General features: G+C 40.3%; 1 protein-coding gene across 1 annotated transcript; it reads left to right on the top strand.

Annotated features, from left to right (window-relative positions):
* The first annotated feature begins 58 nt into the window (after positions 1 to 58).
* spg11 (SPG11 vesicle trafficking associated, spatacsin) lies at positions 59 to 23059 on the top strand. Its single transcript, XM_027020087.2, has 41 exons — positions 59 to 572; positions 890 to 1065; positions 1382 to 1609; positions 1895 to 2093; positions 2491 to 2628; positions 2849 to 3222; positions 3411 to 3556; positions 3815 to 3947; positions 5745 to 5900; positions 6107 to 6285; positions 6659 to 6835; positions 7068 to 7139; positions 7359 to 7480; positions 7907 to 8082; positions 8328 to 8538; positions 8654 to 8863; positions 9006 to 9112; positions 11537 to 11682; positions 12277 to 12441; positions 13432 to 13498; positions 13767 to 13932; positions 14114 to 14322; positions 14521 to 14629; positions 14896 to 15055; positions 15230 to 15502; positions 16105 to 16305; positions 16585 to 16692; positions 17410 to 17581; positions 17776 to 17990; positions 18299 to 18448; positions 18580 to 19126; positions 19297 to 19442; positions 19697 to 19901; positions 20190 to 20324; positions 20689 to 20822; positions 21074 to 21181; positions 21311 to 21479; positions 21636 to 21712; positions 21856 to 22011; positions 22248 to 22399; positions 22674 to 23059. Exons 1-41 carry the CDS (start codon positions 358 to 360, stop codon positions 22852 to 22854), a joined length of 7170 nt encoding a protein of 2389 aa, XP_026875888.2. The 5' UTR covers positions 59 to 357; the 3' UTR covers positions 22855 to 23059.
* Positions 23060 to 24004: the final 945 nt, after the last annotated feature.

Genomic DNA, 24004 nt, shown 5'->3' with positions numbered 1-24004 from the left:
ATACAGACGTTTGATTCACTCCACTTTCTATTAACTATGCCGTTCGGTTAGTGTCGGCTCTGCGTCATGTGATTGTCAGGTAGAGGGCTGTGTAATGTTGTTAACTATCAGTTTTGTGTTAAATAATAGTTTTGTGTTTACTGATTATATACGGGTTTTAGATCATTTGTCTGAGAGCGGTAACCAAAACTACCACGGGGAAATGTGTTTGTAAGCCTTTTTACGCTGGTTAGGCAGCGTCATGTGATTTCAAGCTCCTCGTAGACCACTGCATTGTAGTTGGCTAGCTAGGTTAACTAACGCTATCATTGTTAGTCAGCTATATTTTCCTGTTATAGAAAATCCAAAATTTCTAGAATGTTAAGGATTCCTGAACCTCGTTTACAGAGTGCCTTAGAAGTTGCACTTCTACCTGACAATGACTTATGTAAAGATGTTGATAAGACTGTTAAAGCCAAAATGGCCAAAGGCTGTTCCCTACTTTGTTGTTTGAATGTTGGTGGCAAGTTGTCAGTCAGTGATATTTCTGAACGCGGTGCTCCGATGCATGTTCTTGAGGACACGTACGCAGAGTGAGTTATTGCATTTCAGATTTAAATTTTTTTTTAGTCCCTTCTACTTTAATTCAAAGCACGTTCTCTTTCCATTCTTTGGTACATCTTCTTTAAATACATAGATTGTTTGTTGCAATGAACTGTAATCTGTAATATGAACTGTAATCTGTCCACAGTTATATATATATATATATATATATATATATATATATATATGTGTGTGTGTGTGTGTGTGTGTGTGTGTATGACTATATTTTGCACACATCTTTGTTCTCACCATGTTTTTAACAAAGTTCATGCAACTGGAATTCCTTTCCCCCTGTCATGCTCAATAGCTTTTTCTGGGAGATGTTGACAGAACAGAGTAAAATTGACAACATCCCTAGACTTCTGACTGTGGGACCGGCCTGTGAACTTAGGTTACATGAGGTTGATCAAGAAAGCCAGTGGTCGTCTTTGTTTCGGTATACAGCAGATAGACTGCTGCAGCTTGTGAAAGAGAAGGATTCAAGTAAGTGATTTTGATATTTTTAATATTTTTAGAAATATTTTGTCTAGATTAAAACATTTGTTCACTCATATAAACATTGTACACTCATATAACTATTTACAGATTATTGTTTGCTAATTTATTCATCTTAGTCCTGCAAGTTATATTATCTGCATGGATTTCACTTGGAACAGCTGCTGGAAAAGCACAGTTCTGCAAATTTAGCGAGCAGTAGAATATCCAGCTGGAGTTACTAGTTTGTATGCTTCAGTGTTGTTCATTGCTTCTGTGGAGTTTTGTCTGTTATTTGCTCTCAGTTATATGAAATCTTCCACAGGTGTGAGTGAGTTGACCTGTGTGAGGCTGCTGTCTTTTACTGATGCCCGCTGTTCCCTCCTGCTAAGCACAAGTGTCCTGGTGCAGTTGCTATGGCAGCAGGGCCCTGCACAACCAGAGACACTGTCTTCCTGCCTGCTCAACCTGCCATCTGCAATTGAGGGAACATTCACTGATTACCAACTCAGTAAAGGCACCCTGTTTGTTCTGACCACTGCTGGATTCATATGTATCCTTTTTGATAGTGCCTTTCTCCAGAGGATGAGATGACATGCTAGCCTTTGGCCAAAAAATCCTGCACATTCTTGTATTGTTGATGACAACATATAATGGAGGTGTTCCCAATTAGTAAAGTTGTTTTGCCATTTTTATCAGTCTTGTGTGTAAATTAGCAAAACAGAGACCATGAGAAATACATAATTAAACGAACAGCTCCAGTTTGCACCCAGGCATGCTTCACATAAACCACAAACCCTTTTTTTCTGTCAGACTTTTCCTTAACTGTATATGTTAGATGTGTTTGACAGTGTTGAGGGGAAGCACCTGGCCTCAGTTGACCTCCAAGCTTACCACACAACAATCCAGAGAGAGGTGGAGCCTACTGTATCCCTCTCCTCCTTCTGCCTTCTTAACATCTCCCAAGACCTCAGCACAGCTGTGGTTGCCACCAGCCAAAACCAAGCACTGGCAATTGATCTCAATGATTATTTCAGGTTGATTAAGTCTTGCTTTTACACGTCTATTATAGGGACAGTCCCTCTTTCAGTGAGCAAACCCAGGAACTTTACTGTTCATAGCCATGATTTTATGACCTTGATTGGTCTGCATATTGCTTTTGAATTTTTCCTTCATGTAGAATCTTTGATCAAGTTGTGATTGAACCCCTACTGAGCAGACTTTATTTTTTTATAAGGTCTTGTTATTATTACTCACCAGTTGTTGCACACACAGTTAGGGCAGGTAGAGTAAGTTGCTAGTAACACCATGGTTATGGGTTGGATTCCCATGGAGCACCGACACTGTGACTCTATTGAATATGTAAGTTAGTCTGGATAAAAGTGTCTGACATGCTGAACATGTCAATGATTTTTGTTCATTTCCTTTTTACAGGACTCACCCAACACAGCTGCTGTGTCGTCAGGTACCAAACTACCCACCTCTCATACCCGCCAAGCCCTGTGACCAAGACAGCTTGCTCAGCTCAGCTTACAGCCAGTCTGTACTGGATGCCCACTTCCAGACTGACCAGTAAGGCAGTCTAGACTCTTATTTTCTCTCTTATCTAGACTCTTATCTTAGAGTGCCATAGCCATGATTCTGTATTCAGGATTGCCTATGCTGTCAGTGTTTGACCATTTCAGCTAATTTGTCAGTGCTCCTACAACCATTCGACCCAGTAGAAGTTACTTGTGAACAATCTCTATCATAGCCAAGGCATTCTGCCTATGACTTAACCCTTTGTGTGCAGCTCGTGGGAGGCTAGGTTGGCGGTCTTGTACAAGCAAGCTAAAGCTCCAAACCCATCCATGCTCCAGTTATCATGGTACAGAGACTTCCCCAACTCTGAGTGCCACCAAGCAGTTGCCACTGCCAAGCCCCAGCCACCCTCTATTCCAGCAGGGGGTGCTGTAATGTCTTTCACCGTGCCTGAACAGACCACACCAACCATGCTGAATGTCTCAGAATTCTCAGCAGTGCTTGCCTTCACCTCAGCAGACAACAGCAACACGACCTTGGCATACTGGGATCTGGAAAGTCAGTGTGTTGTGTACCACAGCGTTGATGCCCCTGCAGTTCTAGTCCACTGGTCAGAAGAAGAACACCTTTGTTTCATACTGAAAGGTGAAGCACTTTAGTTTCATTCCAAGCTATTACAGATAACGGATACTAAAAGCACAACACTAGTTTTGTTTTTTTTTTGTTAGCCTTCTGCTGGTACTTTATTCTTACATTATTATTTTCTGGTTTCATGTTATACCTTTTGAGCATATTTTGTAATATTTCAGATAGTTTTGTGGTTTTGTTTTCAGCATCAGGCTTGTCTCTGGTGCTGTTTGCGGTTTCTCAGGAGGAGCTGTTGAACAGATTGATGGTGTTTGGGAGTGCTGGCATGGTGGACTCTCTCTGCCATCTTAACACCTGGGGCCGTTGCTCTATGCCCATACAGGCCCTGCAGGTATGGATAAATAATCTCCCTCCAATAACAGAAATAGAAATCATCACAAAGGTTGGGTTAATAAAGTTAATAAAATTGTGTATGTCATAACTTTAACATATTCCTATACATTTAGAATTCACTATTCAACACCTGTCAATATAATTTAAACATGATATAAAGCAATGTTTAATTTTCTCCCAATATGTTGATTACATATGTAATCAAGAGCTCCTTAAAAAATATAACTAAAGATGAACCTTTACCTCTCTTTTTCAGGCTGGTCTGAAAAATCGGCAGCTGGACATGGTGGACTTCTTTCTGAAGAGCAAGGAGAATATCCTGTGCCCACCCACAGGTTATAGCGTGCATGAGCAGTCACCAGCCATCTCAACTCAGACACAACTGAAGAGTAAGACCTTCTGGTCTTCTGTGTTAACAGAGAAATGTAGCTATTTTAAGTCAATATTTAGGTTGAGATTTCAAAAAAAGTGTAGGCAAAGATTCAAGAAATGGTGAGTTAAATGTAATTCTGGGTTAAATTGCACTTCCAATGGTGATTCCTGGAAATTTGGAAATTGTTTTTTACTTTAGGTTTAAGCTTATTCTGGATCAGAGTGAAATACCCAAAGTATTCCACTCCATTGAGTTATCAGATTCATCTGGATTATAAATGTCACTCATATTGTTCCAGGAGGTATTTGTATTGCAAACTAAACTTTTAAAGTCATTATTACTTATATGCTAGCAGATCTTTAAAAACAACTGAAAAATGTTATGGAATACTGAAGTATTCAGCCCCTTCAGACTAGTTTGTAGAAGTACATTTTGCTTCAATAACAGCTTGTCATCTTTAGATTGGGTTTCTTCCAGATTTACATGCTGTTTGGGAATGATTTTTGCCCAGCCTTGATGGCAGATTTGCTCCAAGATTTGCTGACATCTGGATTTTGAGCTGGCTGTTAAATAGCGTTCACATTTTAACTTTAGTTTGTTTTTTTTGGGGGGGGGGGGGTTTGCAGACTGAAGCAGATTGTGTGGCTACCTGTGTTTAGCACCAGCCATTTGTCCTTCAGTTTTAACTTTAACTTTCAGTCCCAACTGTGGAAAAACATCTCCATAACATGATACCTCCACTCTCGTTCTTCACTGTTGGGATGGTACCTGTTGATAATTTGGTAGTGCTAGGTTTGCACCATATATAGCCTTTGAATTTTGTTCTCAAATGTATATTTGTCTCATTTGACCACAAGACCTTATCCCACATTTTATCTATGTCACTCTGATGCTTTCTGGCAAATTCATCACATTCCTAGTGATGGCTTCTTTCCAGCCACCATCACATACAGGCTATTTTAAAATGCTGAGCTCTTCCAATACTTCGTGTTCTTAATATTTGCTCAGTCATGCTTGATGAACCTATATGGTATACCTAGTATTAGTCGCTATTAATCATCTGACAGGGGGTATAAAAAGAAAATAATTGATATCTAGTAGAAATGTATTATCTAAGGATTTACTTATCGGGGCACATAATTGCCAGCTTTAATCATGAAGGAGCATGGCAATTACACACTTGATTAAGCACACAGTCCTAATCATGAAATACAAGATGTGGTGTTGATTTGGAGCTGCAGTACCTGGGGTCACAGTAAGGTATATGTGAGAGATAGACTGACCGAGAGAGCTATGTAATAAGGCAGTGTACACCCAGAGACTGTACTAATGTGGTAGAGGGAGGGTCTGAGTAATAGTGATGTTAAACATCAAAGAGAATAATAGTTTTATCAGTTAATTAGGCAGATAGATAGATGGAGTCTAATTTACATGCAATGATGGTCGACATTACTGCTTAACTAGTATCGACTAAGTAATTCATTTGCTGGGGTATTGAGCTATGTTTCTGGTACAAAGAGATTCAGTTGCAATACGTAACAACTCAGGAATTTTGTGACATTGTTTTACCTCTATCCCCTACACAGTAACTTTGAGATTCCTGCTGTATACATTTGTCTGATGGTTAATTTTAAATGATGCAGAAGGGAAGTGAATATTTGTCTGTAGCACATACTGAAATTTTGTAATATTCTTTTCTATGGGAGTCCTTTTTTTTCTTATTATAGTTGCTTGTGATTTAGTTTTTTTGTTCTTCAGGTCTAATTTTAATCTTATGTATGTATGTGCGTATGTGTCTGTGTGTGGTGTTAAGACGCCCAGGATCTCTGTCCAGCAATGGACTTACTTTACTCTGCCATCAGAGACACAAACACAGAAGCTCAGAGTCGACAATTTTGTGAACAGCTGCTCAGCATTACACTTAACTTCCTCAATAGACAAATCAGAGTCCTTCTCAGCAGCACACCAGGTAACACACACACAATTGATTTATGAGTCACGAACGTTAGTCATTATTTGTCCATCCCAGGTGTTCATTGTTATCGATTTATATGACATATTCATTTGAATTTGATTTACTCGAAGTTCAAAAAGGTATTCTTTAATCAAACACAATTTAGCAGAATCTGATGCTGTCTTTGTACAGTGGATAAGTTTCTACACTTACTCTTGTAGAGCTGGATGCTAACTTGCAGGCGTGTGTGAGGATCTTGGAGGGTTATATCTCTAAACTGCGCACCTACATGAGGAAGTACCCCTGGCTAGAAGTAGGAGGGAGCCAGATTCCTGCCTTAGCCACTAACACTGCACCTGGTACAACTACAGAGGTGGAGTGGGAATCACTCTCTGTTGAGGTAATTGGGTATAGTGCCATTAATATTCTGGCAACACTGAATTAGCTGGCTTGATAGTGTATTGCTGGTTCAAATTCTGTTTGGATTATTGGATGATAAGACAGTAATTCAGGTTCGGATGTCTCTATCCTTTTTCTGATTGTCACTTAAATAATGTTTCTCTGAGGAACCTCTACCCGATTACAGAGGGTACATAACGAAGATTAGGGACTTCTCAGACTGATTTATATAATAGCTAAAAAGGACAGGATTAGTTATATTTGATTACAGCATAATGCCTTTAAGATGAATCATTAGATATGCCTGTTCTGATGTCTCAGGCTTTAAGAATAACCTTTGTTTGTGTTTGCTTACTTGCTTGCGTGCATTTCAGGAGGTAGTCCAGCATGCAGTACTGAGTAAGGAGATCCCACATGCACAGGCCTGTCTGCGCAGACGGGGTTGTCCTGAGCAGAACCTGGAGGAGCTGAGGAGGACAGGTCTGAAGCTGGCCTTCACCTGTCTCAAAGACAAAGATTTGCTGCAGGCCACAACACTGCTCACTAACATGGTACATACACTCTGGAAGCTATAGCTCAAGTATGTTCCCTGTTAAAGTAAAGGAAGCATCCCTCACCAACACTCAACTTATGGATACAATTATGAAATGGCTGCTTTGGTGCTAAGTATATTGTTCTTTGAGAACGCTACAATAGAAATCTTACCCACTAAGACCCAGCTATATTGTAGTGTCAAACAGACAACTCTGCTTTAATGTTTTTTTCTGTCTGTTTATCTCTCAGGGTTTCAATGTGAAACAGCAGCTCCATAATATCTGTGTTTACACGGCTGATCAGGACCTCAGGACCTTTATGGTAAGTGTGTCTTTGAACACTTGGAAGGTGTGTTCTAAGGCATACTGCAATTTTACTTCAAAGGAAGAATTTAGCAATCAAATTAAGACCCTGGGTGTTGAATGGATGTATAAAAACTTAATTAACAGTTTTAACAAACTTCTGTTTTCCTGTGATTAGTTTTGGAGTTTTAAATGCTGGAAGATCTTAGCCAAAATATTTTTCTCCTGATTTGAACAGGTAGATGAACTGAAGAGGCAGAATCATCTCTCTGCTGAGGAGATGGAAAAAATTGAGTTCATTAAACAGATTGAAAATTTAGGCTCAGCAAAAAGATGCTTAAAGCCCATCGACAAGAACAAGTAAGGAGTTGGTGAACTGATTTACTGGCTATATTTTGATATATGCTTTATTATGCTTAAATGTATTATGTAAGATTGTGAGCATTTGAAACAGGTGCATTTTGCTAACATGTTTCCACTATTTCGGTATATTGCACCGGCACCCCATTAAACCTTTTCATAATAGAGGCACTTGACACCAAATCGTAGCATAGCATTTTAATTCTTAGCAGATACCTTTTGGTTTTATTTTTCCAGGAATTCATAACTACTTAAAATGCTCAGATTAAAAACTGTTTAAAACATGAGCACAAATATAATATAACAATGATCCAAAGTACTAAAAGAATAAAAGCACATGTACGTGAATTCCATTAGGATATGAAATGCAAAAACCTATCCTAGGTTATATGGGCTATGTGTAAGTCCTGCATCCTCTGTGTGCAGAGTTCTTCATATAAGCCAGTCAGACGCTGAGAGCAGGAAGCTGATCCAGGAGATGGTGAATGGGCCATCACCACCCTCCTTCCATTCTCTGCTGGGCTCAGTGTGTTTAGACTGGGTCAGACACTGGGACAATGACACACAGAAATCAGTGGTCCTTTCCAGACTCCCAGACTCCCGTGAGTGGGTTAATGTTATCTCATTCTGGTTTATCACATTACTTGGACAACAGAGAGAGCATTTTAGAAGGGAGAACATATAGCCAGGATATGACTCTGGTGTTGGCTTTTGAAACTGCAGACCTTACCAACTGCATGATGGTGAGATGTGTACACGATAAGCCCTAATGTATTAAACCTGCTTGTATACAGAAATCAAAAATGATTTAAGCTGCTTCATTGCCAGGATATCTGTCTTGCCTTAGTGTTGGCCTCGTGTGACCCTGCTGTGCTGTGGTCCTACCTCACCTCCCTTCATGACCAGGACCGGATCAGTGCATGGCTTACCAGCATGGCTGCTCAGGGTAGTGGGCTCACTGCTGCCCCCATGTGGCCTCCCCTCACTGCTGCCATTGTGGATGAACACACTCACTGCAGCGGCTACATAAGAGACCAAATCCTGGACATGCTTGCTAGGTTAGAACAAGCGGATGAGTCGGAATGGCCTTGTAAACTACTGCAAATTTTCAGTAATTTTGGGGATGGTCATAGATGTTCTGTTGCCAACTTTCCTGCCTGCTGTGCTCCACAGACAAGAAGTGTTTGTGGAATCTGAGATGTCTGATTTTGAGCAGTTATTGTGGAGACTGGGCCAGGCTGGAGGTGTGATGCGGGGCCACAGTGGACCTCCTGTCCCACAGTTATATGCTTCCCAAGGCCAGGACTTTCACACACGCTTTATTCAGCACTGCCTGGAGAATAACCTGCAGTACCTGCTTTACAACTACCTGGAGCACTATAAGTGAGTTAGTGCCATTTGCCTGTATGACTTTATGGCAAGAATGTATTCAGTAAAATGCATAGCCTGATTCATGCAGTACCCCAGTGGAGTTTGGTGATTTTTATTTTAGCTTCAGTTGTATATTTACTTTTGATTCACTCAGGTTGACTCCTACTAACTGCCCTGCTGTTGGAGACAGAGCTTTGTATGAGAGCTATCCCTGGTTTGAGATGATGGTCAAACTGCAAAGAATTTCAAGAGACCCCACAGGTAAGTCCTAGTACATGTTTTCTTTTGTTAGTTTGTCTAACTTAATACAATTCAGTTGTACTATTTTGCATCCAAATGTCTTTGGTACATAGAAACGTGGGGTAAAATATTCAGTGGAGGTTGAGTAAGTAAAAAGGGAAAAACATTTTATATACATAGTGAAGTAGTAATAATAATAAATGATGGGTGTCCAGGATTTCCATTGTGCCCCCTAATGACGGGTGTATTCCACACAGCTTTTAAACCATAAACCAAAACTTCTGTCTGAGAAAGCAAACAGCATAAATGTAAATGACATGTAAATGGAATAAATTATTGTTTGCTTATTATTACTTATCATTCATGATTTAAAATAGGTTTTCTAGTGTCCGTGTCCTTAAATATTTTAATGACAAAATGAATAATTTCAGAATGTAATCACTGATGTCAAAGTGCTCTTGCATAGTATCTTTTAGGAAACCATATTGTGAGTACTTAAAACTATAAGTGGTGGTTAGTGGCATCTTCCCATGGACAGAGCTCTGAATGAAAGAACCAACAGTTTGAGCATGAAAACCTGCACTTCAATGCATTAATCATAATCAGTTTTATAAGGGCATCGCCCGTGGTGTTTAAAAAAATTGTTTTAATTACAGCAGTATTATAGTAATTAAAATAGAAAATCTAATTCTACATACAGAGGACTATATACTGATTGTAACAATAAATAATAATTGTGGACCCCAGCGATGTAATTGAGCTGTAATATGCTTCAGAATGTAAAAACGCTTCCCCTAATTTATCAGGTACATTAAATCATAGTATGTAGCACCCAAGACAGCAATCATTACCACTAAAACTGATGCAATGTTCATAGGAGCCCTGAGAAACACTCCACCACTTGGAGGTCTTCCATCTAAATGTGCCCCAGAGGGAATAACATACCTTAGAATAAACATTGGGCCCTCTCTAGAAAACCAGTAAAACAGAACCTCAGACCAATTCTATAAAGCATAAATAAGATTTATGTAGATGGGAGAGAATGCCTGTCACATGCTTAGGAGAATCAGTGTACTTAAGATGAATATTTTAGCCAGATTGCTTCCACATTCACTGCATTTTTTTTTTTTTTTTACTTAATAAAGATCATATATTTTTCGCCAATCTTGTGGCATGGGAAAATGTAAGAGTGAAAATAAACAACAATGCTTAAAAGAACAAGGAGAACTGGAGGTCCCAAACATCAGGTTATGTTACTGAGCACAGTCCACCCCCCCCCCCCCCCCCCAAAATCTCTCACACGACAAGATAGCTTTATTGGCATGCCACTACAAAATACTGTATACAATACTGCAAAAGCGCGCGTGTGTGTGTGTGTGTGTGTGTGTGTGTGTGTGTGTGTGTGTGTGTGTGTGTGTGTGTGTGTGTGTGTGTGTGTGTGTGTGTGTGTGTGTAAAAACTGAAGAAGATTCTAGGTGAGTAACTGCAATAAACTGTAAAAAGATGTAGAGATATTAAAAAGTTTAGTAAAGTACACAGATGGATAAAATGGGTAAATCCAGATACTGTAAATACTTGAAAATGAATTGTGGCATTCTTTCTTATTTATAAGAAAGCACCATTAGAAGTATTATTGTTTTAAACATTTTTGTATGTGAAACAGGTTTACAATTTTCTAGAAATTAAAAATAAATGTTTCACTTTTAGTGTTGATGGCAGGCAACCCAGATTTCGTTGTCGTGACTCTGTTTAAAAGCTGACAGGAAAAATGGACTAGACCAGCTCAAAAAACTATTTGAAGGAGGATTTTGAAGAGTTAAAAAATTAACATACCTTACAGCTTTCTCACTTTTCCCATTATTTGGAAGTGAGACATTTTGTTTTTAAAGAATATGAAAACTACAAGTGTGTCGGTTTTATAGGAGGTTGTCATGCACCCTATCCCTGATTTAAGTTATTTGTATATGTATGAAATAAATTTATCAGGAATTTTGGAGTGAGGTGAAGAATGAAACCGTTGCTACACTTGGGTATGCTATTCAACTGTCACCACTTTAGTGTATACTAGCAGCAGATATGGAGAACTTGGCAAATGAAAATAGTGCGAAAATGATTAGAATATTGTTATATTTAGCAAGAAAAAATGCTGAAATACTGAAATATTGGATATCCAACAATGCTTCTTCTGTGGATGATTGGTATGCTGAAGTATTAAAGGCTAACATGCTTCTAAGCTGAGAACTGTCATAACAGTAATAAAAGTAATAATGTATAATTTCTCTTATACACTTGATTATCTAGATAACTGTAACCTAGTGTGGGTTTTTCTTTTTTCTCAGAAAATCTGCCTTTTTTGTTGTTTTGTTAATTATTCATACTAAAAATGGTTATTCTATGAAGGATTAATGTGAAAGGTGCAATGTAAACTCTCCCTTTAATTTACAGATCCAGAGCGAGTGTTCCAGGCTAGTTTGACCAGTGCACAGGTGCTCCTGCCAGGCAGCCAGGCTAGCATTAGCAGCATGCTACTAGAGGGACACAGCCTCCTCGCTCTCTCCACCATTATGTTTGGGCCTGGGGGTATCGATCAGGTAGGGCTCTAGTGACTATTATCCAACATCCCCTCCATCTAACACACAAACCAATTAAATTACATGGCACCAACAACTTCCCACTTTGTTTTAGCTTATTGCTGGCACTGCTCAGCCTTGGGACCATCCTGGTTTGTTGTTGGTATTTCGCTCCATCCAGGCATCCATGATGTTGGATTTCCTTTAAAATTCTAAGCACACATTGTACCAAGCTTTTGCTAGTTAGGTGATTCTGTATTAGTCAGTCACGAAGTTCTGTTAGGGGTACTTTGCAAGTAAGGGTGCACAGTTTGAAGCACCTCTGAAACACTGCAACCTTATGGAGAATTTTCTGCTTGCTAAACGTGAGTGAATGAGTACGTGTTACAATCCACTTCCATGAGGAGCTTTGCATCTAAAAAATGTAATAAACACATTTCCTTGTACACTAGTTGAAGCCAAGAAATGTTTCATGTCCTAATTTTGCTTCTTAGTTTTGCTGGGATTGGTAGTCTAACAAAGTTGAGAAGTAATGAGTACTTAACAATTCAGTATAGTTTTATTTACTGGAGATGAGCATGATCCATTTCAACTATTGCCTGTCTCTGTGTGTAGGTGGTGAGAGAGGGTGGTAGATGTCAGGATGCCCTGTGCAGAGTGGACCCCCAGCTCCTGAGGATGGCACTGAGTGCATACCCCAAACTCAGAGCTGCTCTTTTCCCTCAGAGTGGCCCAAGAGGCATCTCCACTTGCGATATATCTGTCTACCATCTCATGCAGGTACATGTGACTTCAATTTTTTTATGTTTGTTGTTGCCTTTCAGAAATTTTAATGGAGTAAAAAAAAAAAAAAACAATTAAAAGAGATTACAGAAGATTACAGAAAAAGAGAGCAAAGTGCCACAGATGAATTTGACTTGAAACAATCCCTAACATTGCTACTTTGTAAAGTAGTTTAAGTAAGTTCACTTTTACCATACAATTAGAAAAAGAAGCCATCACCCTCTGAATTCTTGTAAGTTTGGCTCTTGTCAGCATTTGCAGTGAAGATGTATTAATAGCCTTGTCAATGCTGAACAGACAGACAAAGGGCAAAAAGGTCATGGCACTCCCAGATGCTTTGGAGGAGCCCTTGCAATGTCTATGGTTTTATTCATTAGAAAGTTACAGTCTTGGCACACTTTTGGTGGTCTGTCATTCAACTTGCCATGTTTTGCATTGTTTCCACAACCACTACTGTTTGGAATTAGGTAGATATAGCTGATCTCACATTTAGTCATTAGCAGTCTTCTAATGGCACACAGTTATATAATTAGCATTCTGTCGAAACCAGGGGGGTTGGGGCAGCTTCACTGTCAGGCCAGACATAGCTGGGGAGTGATGTGGTAAACGATCAGGGAGACGTGGGTGCAGTGACCCGTTCCAGATGATGGACATCTCTGCTCAAGCTGTTATCTCTCAGAAGGCTAAGATGGCATTCTGCTCTCACTGCCACACAAGCAGGAAAAATGTATTAAGATTAGGGTAACGTCTAGGAGTGCTGTTGTCTGATTTCTCATTAAGATTGCCACAGCCTTCCTCCTGTTTTGTGTTGAGACATTTATTGTGCTTTCACGATAAGCTAAATAGCTGAAAGGTACTACTCAAACATGTAGCTTGTTATAGACTTGTTATGATAGTCAGAAAGTGAATTTGACATGCTGTGGACCGTGTCAGGAATGTGGAGAAGAATTAAATTAAATGACCTTGTTTTTCTTTTTCTCTGTGCAGTCTTTGTATCCACTGGATATCTCCAGACTGTTTGGGTGGCAGTCTGCCAACACTTTAGGCACTGCTGGTAGGCATTTCAACATTTTACAGACTCATGAAATTCTCAGCGGTACTAGTGTAAAGATGAATGCTGCAATGTCTAGTCACGTCATGGTGAATCATTAAAATTTCACAAAAAAGGGATTCTTTACTGTATTGCTACTTCATTTTTAGTTGTGCAGCACTTCAATTGTATAGCTATTTTTTCCATACTATTGTTTGCATGGTTTATACTCTAACACCATTTTTTCCTAGAGAAAGTCAAGGTTTTAAATTGTAACACCCTTTTGCTGTAGAGGGGCCTGCTGAACTTCCTCACTTCTCCAGCCCTCACCTGGTCAATAAGTATGCGCTCATCCAGAACCTGGACTACTTGTACTATCTGCAGCATGGCAGACCTTCTTTTGCCTATGGAATTTTCATCATTCAACATCTGGCCAGTTCCAGCAATGTGAAGCTACAGTGAGTAGTCTTCATACTCTACTATACTGTATATTTCTTTACTATATTTAGGCCAGCAATTGTTTTATGCATAGTTTATTATGAATTGTTCATTTATATCTTATATATTGCATGTTACAATGTGTGCTTTGGACCCTTATTTTATATCAGTTGTACTTTTATACTTTTCAACCCTATCCAGGTTAAGTGTAGCTGAGGAACAGGCCTACACACTGGGCCTTTTGAATTTTGACTCCTCTTCTGTAGCTGCAGCCTGTGTGTGTTTTTGTGAGTTGTTGGGCGTATGCAGTCTGAAACTGAGGGTGGATCTTAAAGCCCTTAATCTTATACTCAAATTATGGAGTCAAAACTGTGAAGAAAGCAGCTTAGCCTCCCTTAGACAGTCTCTTGGTAAGACTTTTTTCTTACTTGGACTTCTATGATGTTTAGATTTTACATGCATTTAGGGTGGAATAATTGTGTATACACACTGTTTGTGGGGAAAATTGTAAAATGTACAGTGAATAATTTTGCTTTATCTTGTCCTACATCCAACTTTGTATTAGACAGTTTCAAATATAATTGGTATTTGAAAACTCTGTCTCTTAGTGGACAAGGTGAATAAGCTGGTAACAGCTGAGAGGCAAACAGCAGAAGAACTGCTGCTGCACCTGGAGGGAGCAGTGAGGGAGCATGTGGAGGGGAGAGGCATGAGCAGGTTGTTGCCCACTGGACACAAGCCACAGGATCTGCTAAATGGCTTACTAAACTCCACTGAAGTTGCTTTTTAATTCTTGTGATCCTACACAGAATGAAATCACTGAAGTATGTCAGTAGAAATATGCTAAATTGCTCAGAGACTTTGTTAAGCATTCAGCTGTTAGAGTCCTGCAACTTTTAAGCTTATTATTCCTGATCAGTAGCTCCATTTTGTCAAGAGCGCAAATGAGGCATGTTGTGCTTTTGCCCTTGGCTTGCTCTCAGGTCGTCGTACGAGGCAGGACAGGAGTGGGCTCTCCCTGTGCAGTTCTGCCACCTGCATGATTTGGCCCTCAGTGCTGGCTATCTGCAAGACTGTGCCACCGATGGCCAGTGGCTTAACTTCCTGCTCTTTGTACAACTCCACCACTACCCTCCACGGCAGGTGATTCAATGGCATTTCAAATTCTGTGACTTTCCAAAAATACATAGCAGTGTTATCAAAATCCAAATACCATAGATGATATTTATATTTACATGTATTGGTTTTATTGAATGGATGGACATGTCGTAACTAAATTGCATACATGCTTAGTTGATAATGTGTTACTCTGGACAGGTCAGGTCCCTGACAGCCAGCTTCAGCCCATCTCTGCAGGCACACCTTTCACTGGCCTTCCAGGACCTGCAACTAGTCTCCTCCCAGTGGGGCCTGGATAGCCAGGGCCATGACCTCTGCTACCTGCCCAGGGAGGAAAGCTCTGAGTCACCTAAGGATCTGTTCCAGATCCTATTACAAAGCCAGGACAAGACCAGTCCCTGGAGGTACCTGTTGGCAGAGGCTGTAATGCAGCATAGCCCACCACTTACAGTGCTGGCAGCATGTCACCAGGTAGGTGGAAAGAAAAATTATCACTATAGCACTTCTAGAGTGATTCTGATTTAAGTCTTGCACCAAATTCTTTTTATACATTCATTTTTAGCTGTTTTGGTTATTTGTTTTAACATCAAAATACTAGAGTGAAAATACCTAAAAAACATGGCCCAGGATGTGGAGTGTGTTTACAGTACTCTGAAGTGATTGGCCACTCTTAATGGATGTGTGGTTTGGAACACTGGCTACCTTAGTGCTGTGATCTGTTGACTCAAAGTACATCATGCTTCAAATGCACATGCCATCCTTCTCCTCAAGATAGAGTAGAGGTTTTGACACTGAGATCACTTGGTCATAGATAATATACAACTCAGATGGGACTATTGTACACTACTGATAGACAATAGTTATATGTTCAGAGTTCATTTTTGACACTTACTTTTCCTTTGTGACTGTACCAATGCCTTTTTTGTGGATTCATCTACTTAATAATGGCAACAAATAATGGTAGATGATGCTTTTGCTTTTCTCCAGTTATATTACTGGTTACCTTTGATTTTGAATTTGGCTTTTTATAAATGTTTGCAGATTCATGTATCTTGTGTTTACTGGATTGACAGGATGCTGAATGCTTGCAGTGCCTGTGTGTGTGGATCCTGACCTCCGTCGATGATGACATTGTCCAGGAGGCCACTTCTTACATTAATGAGAACCTGGGCCACCACACATGGAACCTTTATGATATGTCAGTCTTATGGAAAACCCTCATTCTGAAGTGCAAGATCAGGCCTCTAATCCGTGGCTTCCAGCTGTTCCAGCGGGTTAGGCTCTCTGATTTGTCTCCGGCGCATGGTGATAATGATATGTAAAGTGGAGGCCCATATCTATGGAAAATGATGCCCATTACTTGTCTTAGCTTGTTATTAGGTCAAAGTTGAGTATTAAGGTGAAAAACATGTAGCTATTTTTTTAAATGGCTTTTTCGTGTTTTGTCATCGCATCCTTCCTTCTAATCTTATAAAAATGCAAGAATCGAACGTATTGAAGTATAGTTTTCTTTTTGAAAAAGTATATGTCCTCTCTTCTGTTCCCGCTCTTAGGAGTCTCCACTCATTCACATGCTGCAGATGTATGAGCTCTGCTGTGACTACAAAAACTACCAGGGGGCCAAAGACAAGCTACTGGAGTTCCAGAAATGTCTGCTTAACGTAAGACGAATCCATTATTTCTATCCATTACTCTTCTTTTTTTTTCTGTTTTTCTCTCTCATTGACTCTCACCTCTCAGTCAAGTCCATGTTCTCTCTGTCTCGAGCGTGAGAAAGAGCATTTCCTTAGTTCTTTGAGGGCACTGTAAGGTCACCAGCAATTGGGACATGTTTGATTCATGTGTCATTGTCTGCCCTTCACTGGTTCATGTAAATTAAATGTCTTTTATCTGTGTGAGGCAGGTAAGGTACATATGTTAGGCCTTTGTGAATTACTTTTAACTACACTGTCTGGAAGCCACCAGGTTCAGTGTAATCCTTTGTGTTTAAGACAAGGGGAAGAGTCTATCATGGTTATTTGTCAGTCGGGGGAAGTGTTATCAGTCTAAAAAATAATCTTCTGTGGGAGGAGAGGAGGTGTCATAAGGATAAATTTGGTGTCTTGCTGTTGCAAGGTTGAAAAGATTTATAGCAGGAATCAGTCAGCAAACGTAGGCCCATATCACAGAGTCAAGGGATAGATTCACTTTAAGTAGCCCTCCCAAGAGGGTCATCTGCTGTGTCAGAGCCAGCTGCCTCTTTATGTGGTATTCATGCGCCCTAAATGAGTGTATTAAATGTCTCAGGGTCCAGACATTTTAGTAAACTGTAGTAAACTATAGTTTATATAAACGCACACATTCTCACACTCACTCTGTCTTGCTTTCTCGTACTGTAGCTCAGAAGCACTGGAGAGAATATGTTGGGTGTGGAGTGTCTCCCGGTGCAGTGGGTGGAGGCTCAGGCTTCTGTGCTGCTCCTCATTCTGTTGCAGCAGTGTGGGACGCAATACGAGTTGCACAGGCTGCTCCAGCTACTGGCTGAAATGGAACATCTCCTCAAGTCTAATGGTGAAAAAAAAATACAAAACATGCCTTTTCACAAGAAATTATTAAATAGAGTAGATAAAGTAGATATTCAACTACACCCATGAAAAGAATCTTTGAGCCTCAGAGGTTGTAAAGGCTAGATTAAATCAAGTGGTAAACATGCCTTTTCAGAGACCCCAGCTATCCTACTCTTGCTCCTCTTTTTATCCCTTAAGGTCCTGACTTTAAGATGCTGAGCCAGCTAAGCCAAATCCTGACTGACACACCCGTGTCTCTGTCCCCGTGTCTGCTGGTGGACTATAGCACTGCCTGCCTGCAGGGGGAGTGCCAGAGCATCCTAGAGAAGCTTCAGGAACTCGGCCTCTTCTCCCAAGCCAGGAAAGTAGCTGAACTGGCTGGGCTATCCATCGATCGCCTGATTATAAATGAGGTAAGGGCGCATTTTAATGAGGAGATTATTTAAAATGAGTGGAGGTCTGACTGGTTGTTCATGCTGCACATAAATAGAGAAAGATAGATGACGACCGACATATCTGAAAAACACTTCTTTCCTAGGTGTGATTGCTTTGCTATGTCACTTTTGGCATGGTGAGACTGTTGCCTGGAAATTAAGGCTAACAGCCCAGTGCTGTACTGTATATCTTTCATTATACAAGATGATCCACTGATATCTCCCCTGGCTTGTCCACAGCTGTGACACTTTCCTAATTTATCCCAATCTGACTCTCCCTGCTGAAGCTATTGCAGGACCTTGAGGTGCTAAAGACCAAGCGACAGTGGGAAAGGCAGGAGACACGGCTTTCCTTCTGGAGGAGATGCCATGAGCAGTTCAATAATGACCGCATCAGAGCAGAGGCAGCTTGCCAGTTCTTTATGTCTCAGGCTGAGGTCATTTTCTACTCCATTCCCTTTCAGCCACCATTAGTTACTGCTAAGTCTTTTAAGTATTAACATGTATTATATGAACTTGGCATGGTATCTCACATTTCTGAATTCATTGGTTCTATTTATTTCTGTAGGACTCTGTGCAGAGAGACACTGAGCTCCTTCAGGTGCAGGAGCGATGTCTCCTTTTGGGTCTGGCCGGCCACTGGCTGTCCCAGCATGATGATGGCACTTGTGAAGGGCGCCTGGCGAAGTTGGAGAAGCAACAGTGGGAATGCCGTGTTCGTCGACTGGTCCTGACCACCGCCCTGGAGCAGGAGAGCCTGTTCGTCCCGCCTGCGGTGCTTGAAAGCTCCCTCGACAACCTCCTCAAAGAGTACTCCTTCTCCAGAATGCCTGTGCTGGATCACCCAGCATATCTGAGTCTGGAGGGACTTCCGGCAGTGGAGGAGGCCTGCTCCCTGGTTGGGGAGGAGCGAAAGGCTTTGACCACGCTGATTGACCGGCTCTTGGATGAGGGCAGCGTTCATGAGGCGAGCCGTGTGTGTAGATATTTTGGCTTGCTGCACAGGGATGTGTGTCTGGTGCTGCATTGTCGGGGCCTGGCCTGTGGAGAGCTACAACTGGGCTTGCAGGAACTCCTCAGCCCCGATGGAGAGAGCAGGAGCATCCTGCCCAGCTGTAAGAACGTTGGGAACTTTTTCAAACGTATCCAATTGAAACAACATGATAACCAGATGTAATACTTAAATAGTCCTTCACTGAAACCATTCCATGTATTGTTACATATATTTTCTTTTATGTTAAGTGTTTTTTAAGGTCTTTTTAAGCTGCATTTCTCTGCTCTTCAGGCTCGAGCACGGGCAGTCTGTCCTCCTTCGTGGTCGTTTCCTCACCCGAAGACCAGGTTCTCTCCCAGCTTCAGCTTCTTGTAGACCAGTGCCGTCATGGCAAAAACTACTGCAAACAGGTCCTCAGCCTCTATGAGCTGTCCAAGGTACAGCACACTTCCAATGCCCCAGTGCGCTAACCAAAACAAATATAGAGGACAACCAAAAGAAGAGAGAGTTCATTCAGAGATCCATAAAAACAAGTGAAACCAAAACCAATGTTACCCACTTGTAAATTGAGTAAGAATCTATAACTGTGAAGAAAGTTAATAGAATTGGGAGGGGCAATGAATTATAAGATTAATGACTGAGGGGCTATCATCAATGTATCATGCCCTATATCTACTTTCTACTCCTGCAGGAGCTGCATTGTTCTTATAGTGAGATCTCTTCTGAAGAGCCAGAGACTGTGCTGCTTAAGGTACTCCTGTCCCAGCAGCCAGAGCGCTATAAGAAAGCTCAGGCCTTTATCAGCGTGCAGGGCCTGCAGCCAGACTCTGTGGCTCAGCTCATCACCTCCACGGTGCTGGAGGGACTACTGGCTTCCTTACAGGAGGGTGAGAAAGGTAAAGGGGGTGCTGTATGTCTACTTGGTTTTGATCCGCTAATATTTAGTCCTATGGTTGAGTTTGATTTGTTTTTGTACATGATGATGATGATGATTATGATCTATTTGACATAAATTACGTTTGCCACTTCTTTCCACTATAATATCAAATTCGCAAGAATACGTATTAGAAATAGCCAGATTATAGGATGCATACAAACATCAGAAAAGTAAAAGAAAAAAGTTTAATTGGATAAAAGAATTGGATTTTTTTTTTTTAGAGTTTTATTTGTGTCTCTTACATCAGAGCAACATATCTACAGTCCTTGTGAAGGTAAAGAGGCCTTCCTACAGCTGGCTAAACTGTGTAGTGACCCCAACTTGGTGGGCATCAAGTTGCTAGACTGCATTCCCACAGTTCCTCTGGCAGAGCTGAGCTGCAGTGAGTCCCACAGATTTACAATGTGATCTATTGCTGTACAGATATATTGATCTAACACCCCAGTTAAGAAATGTCAAAACAGTGTAGCTGTGCAGTGTAGCCCCAAGAGCAGCAATAACTTCACTCTCACAGTGTATTATAAAGGTGTGCTGCTGGTTTTGGTGGACATTAAGACATATGGCTTTGCTAGTTGCAGCATATTCTTTTTTTTATGATAAAGGACTTTAGAAAGCTAAAGTTTCTAAATTTGTAGAATCAGTTCCACAGCATTGTATACTGTAGCTGCATGGTCCCATTTCCTTCAGGACTTCCAATTGGTAACACTGCCATTTCTGTGTGGTTGACTTTCTGATGTGTCCTACAGCTGTTGAGCTGCTGATTCTGGCCCATGACTGCTTCAGTCTCACCTGTAACATGGAAGGCATCGTCAAGGTCCTACAGGCAGCCAGACACCTCAGCCACACTCACCTGGCTCATAAGGATGGATATGGGCTGCTGGTGAGTGCCCCTCATCTGTCGGGCTATGCTAAGGTTTACCTCTCATAGTTACCTATTGCCAAAAATGGTGTAATCGTGCAAGTCTGTACCTACATTTTTTTTGACTGTTGCATTTTATTATGTACAAAGAGTCATTTAGGTGCCATCTATCTGTTTTAGAATAGACAAATATATTAGCTTCAATGATCTAAAAAGGTCTTTTTAGTGCTTATAAAGCAGCTGGCTTTTTTCTGCTTTTTTCTACTGGAAAGGTACGTCTCCTGACTGGTATTGGAAGATACAATGAAATGACTTACATCTTTGACCTGCTCAACCAGAACCACCATTTTGAGATCCTACTGAGGAAGAAACAGGAGTCGGTGGGGGAGAAACATCCTACTCCTGTTCTGTGTATGTGTTTGTTTGAGTATATGAGTGTGCACATTCATCTGTCCCTTATTACTGTGTGTGTGTGTGTGTGTGTGTGTGTGTGTGTGTGTGTGTGATAGAACACCAGATTAAAAACAGCTCTGCTGGACTACATTAAGCGATGTCTGCCAGGGGACAGTGAGAAGCACAACATGGTGGCTTTGTGTTTCAGCATGCGCCGAGAGATTGGAGAAAACCATGAGGGCGCTGCTCGAACACAGCTCAAACTCATCGAGTCCCAGCCATGGGGTAAGGCAGGCCTGCCGAGCCACGTGAAATGTGTAATTCTAATTGCATGCGTTCGATGTGAATAGCATGGATACAACAAGAATGTTTGTTTGTTTTTAAAGGATCCAGTTTATGGCCTAATCATATTTTTTCCTGTTATGTGCTTACTGAAATTAGCCGTCACCCCAGAGCTCAAAAGTAGCCTAGAGAAAGTCCTCTCTTTGCTGAAAGACGCTGCAGAAAGCTACTCTAAGGTATTTACAATTCTCCAGCAGATTGTCAGATTATATCCTTGATTTTTAGCTTTTTCTTTTTTTCATTTAATATTTGTGTGTTTGTCTGTGTGTGTGTTGCGGGGGTGGGGTTGGGCATGTGCATTTTCTTTTGTGCCTCTCAGGACTCGTGCATGCGTCAAGCATTGCGGTGTGTAAAAATGGCTAAACTCGTCGTTCTGCAGCTTCACTTCCTAACTCGTGGACATGACGATCGTGTTGTGAACCTGCAGCCATCAGAGCTGCCCATTATCATCGTGGCTCTGCCACACTGTTACCAGGTGTTCTCTTACTTTCTTACTTTTTCTTGGTTGCTATTCTATTTTGGTTTGTTTTCCGCTCTAGACATTCCTGTTTATTAAAGTAAAACTGTGATACAAAGTAAAAAATAAAAAGGGCAGACTTAAAAAATGGAAGTTATAGATTAATATACATATATTACAAATGCATATTAAATAGTTGGCTTAGGTAGTTCCCCAGCGAACACTGGATGTTTATTATCCTTTATCCCTTTTAGTCATTTGTAGTAGCAGAGGCATATGACTACAGTCCTGACTGGGCAGAGGTTTTGTACCAGAAAGTGATATTGAGAGGTGATTTCTCCTACCTGGAAGAGTTTAAGCTACACAGACCTCTTCCCACCAGCTTGTTTGAGGAAATCTCCAAAAAGTAAGTTTCCTTTTAAAGGGAAGGGTTAGCTCTACTTATGTAGCTTTCATCACATCCTGATTTAGACAACTCTTTGTAAAGTCAATTTAGCAAGGAAAATGCTTTTACTTAATTTTTTTTCCACCAAGTCACCAAGAGGTCTCTATTTCCTATATGATGTTGTTTTTTTTAATGCACAAGATTAATCAGGAATTAATCCAACATTGAGACCCTGGTTCTTACTTTTTTTTGTCTATTTAAATTATTGGTTTAAGTTTTGCTGTTCTGTTTCAAGACTGTCTCTGAACAAGCCACCAAACAATGCCAGTCAGAATCTGAAGCGGCTCCTGCAGTGTTGTGAAGACGTTTACACCCACTACAAACTGGCCTACGAACACAAGTTTATCGATGTAGTCAACATGCTCCTGCAGGACTCCAAAACAAACAGTTATCTTAATGACCGACTAAGCAGCTAATTACCCTCATTTAACTCCCCAACCCCTCTACAGGCACAGTGACACATTTTCAGTCATGGCTTTAAATGTTCTAATTATGGCATTTGATTTCATTCCACAGCAGTTGTGGGGTATCTGATTAGAGGGAGCACTTTTTTGTTATAGTTAATGGGTAAATTAACTGTAAATGTACATATTTAAGAGATTAAATCTAAAATTGCTAATACATTGGCTGTTGTTTTTGTTCTTCCTAAGGCTACAATTTGAAACATGACTTTTTTTCATCTTATTCCTGTATATTATCACTTCTGAAATTGCAGTACCCCTAAATTGTCACTAGATGCTAATATTGTTGTATCATAGAGCAATGAAATGATTTCCCAAAACTGACCAGGAGTGGACTCATCTGGTCAGTATCAGTCCAATATTCCTTTGCATCGCTACAGTATATTAATTTTAAAAAATGTTTAAAATTGATATACTACAATTTGGCAGTAACTCTTGTGTAACATCATCTCATAGCACAAATATTAGAAACAACATACATACTAACTTTTGTCACTATATTTAAACATTAAATGTATATAAATAAATGTGATGCTTTCACTGTCTATTTACAGGTATATTCATAAAATAAACATAATTTTAAGTTGCCTAGAATAGTCAATGTTATGTCAAATATGAAATTATATAAAATAGGATTTCTGACTGGAGAATATTGTGGAATATACTTGGATGCAATTTGATCCCTGGGTATGTGAGAGAGATACATATCTAAAGATATTGAAAGAAAATATCATTTGGTAAACATTTCTATACAGATCAGCTGTAGTCTTTATGACTATTTTCTAAGTTGTTTAGGTAAAAGCTATATCTTTTGGGTCTTGATGCAATCTCATCTACATTTGGAAATGGGCATAATTACGTTTTGATTTGAGTCTCATAGAGTTTGTATGCTCAAATATAAACTTAACGTGTGCTTATGTTTCTTTCGCTCACGTCTGGACATTTGGATTTTATTTCACACACAACTGGCTTTATTTGTGCTATATGGATTATCACCCGCAATAGTCTTGTGTGAAATACTTAAAGCTGTTCTAAGACTAGTTTGCAACGCCTCCAGTGCCTAGTGAGCACTTTAAACGTCACGTAATGACTGATGGCAAATCAG

Source organism: Electrophorus electricus, chromosome 2 (assembly GCF_013358815.1).
Source record: "Electrophorus electricus isolate fEleEle1 chromosome 2, fEleEle1.pri, whole genome shotgun sequence".
NCBI classification, from domain to species: domain Eukaryota; kingdom Metazoa; phylum Chordata; class Actinopteri; order Gymnotiformes; family Gymnotidae; genus Electrophorus; species Electrophorus electricus.
Note: the sequence above shows the minus strand (reverse complement) of the source record. Positions and strands in the feature narration are given on the sequence as shown.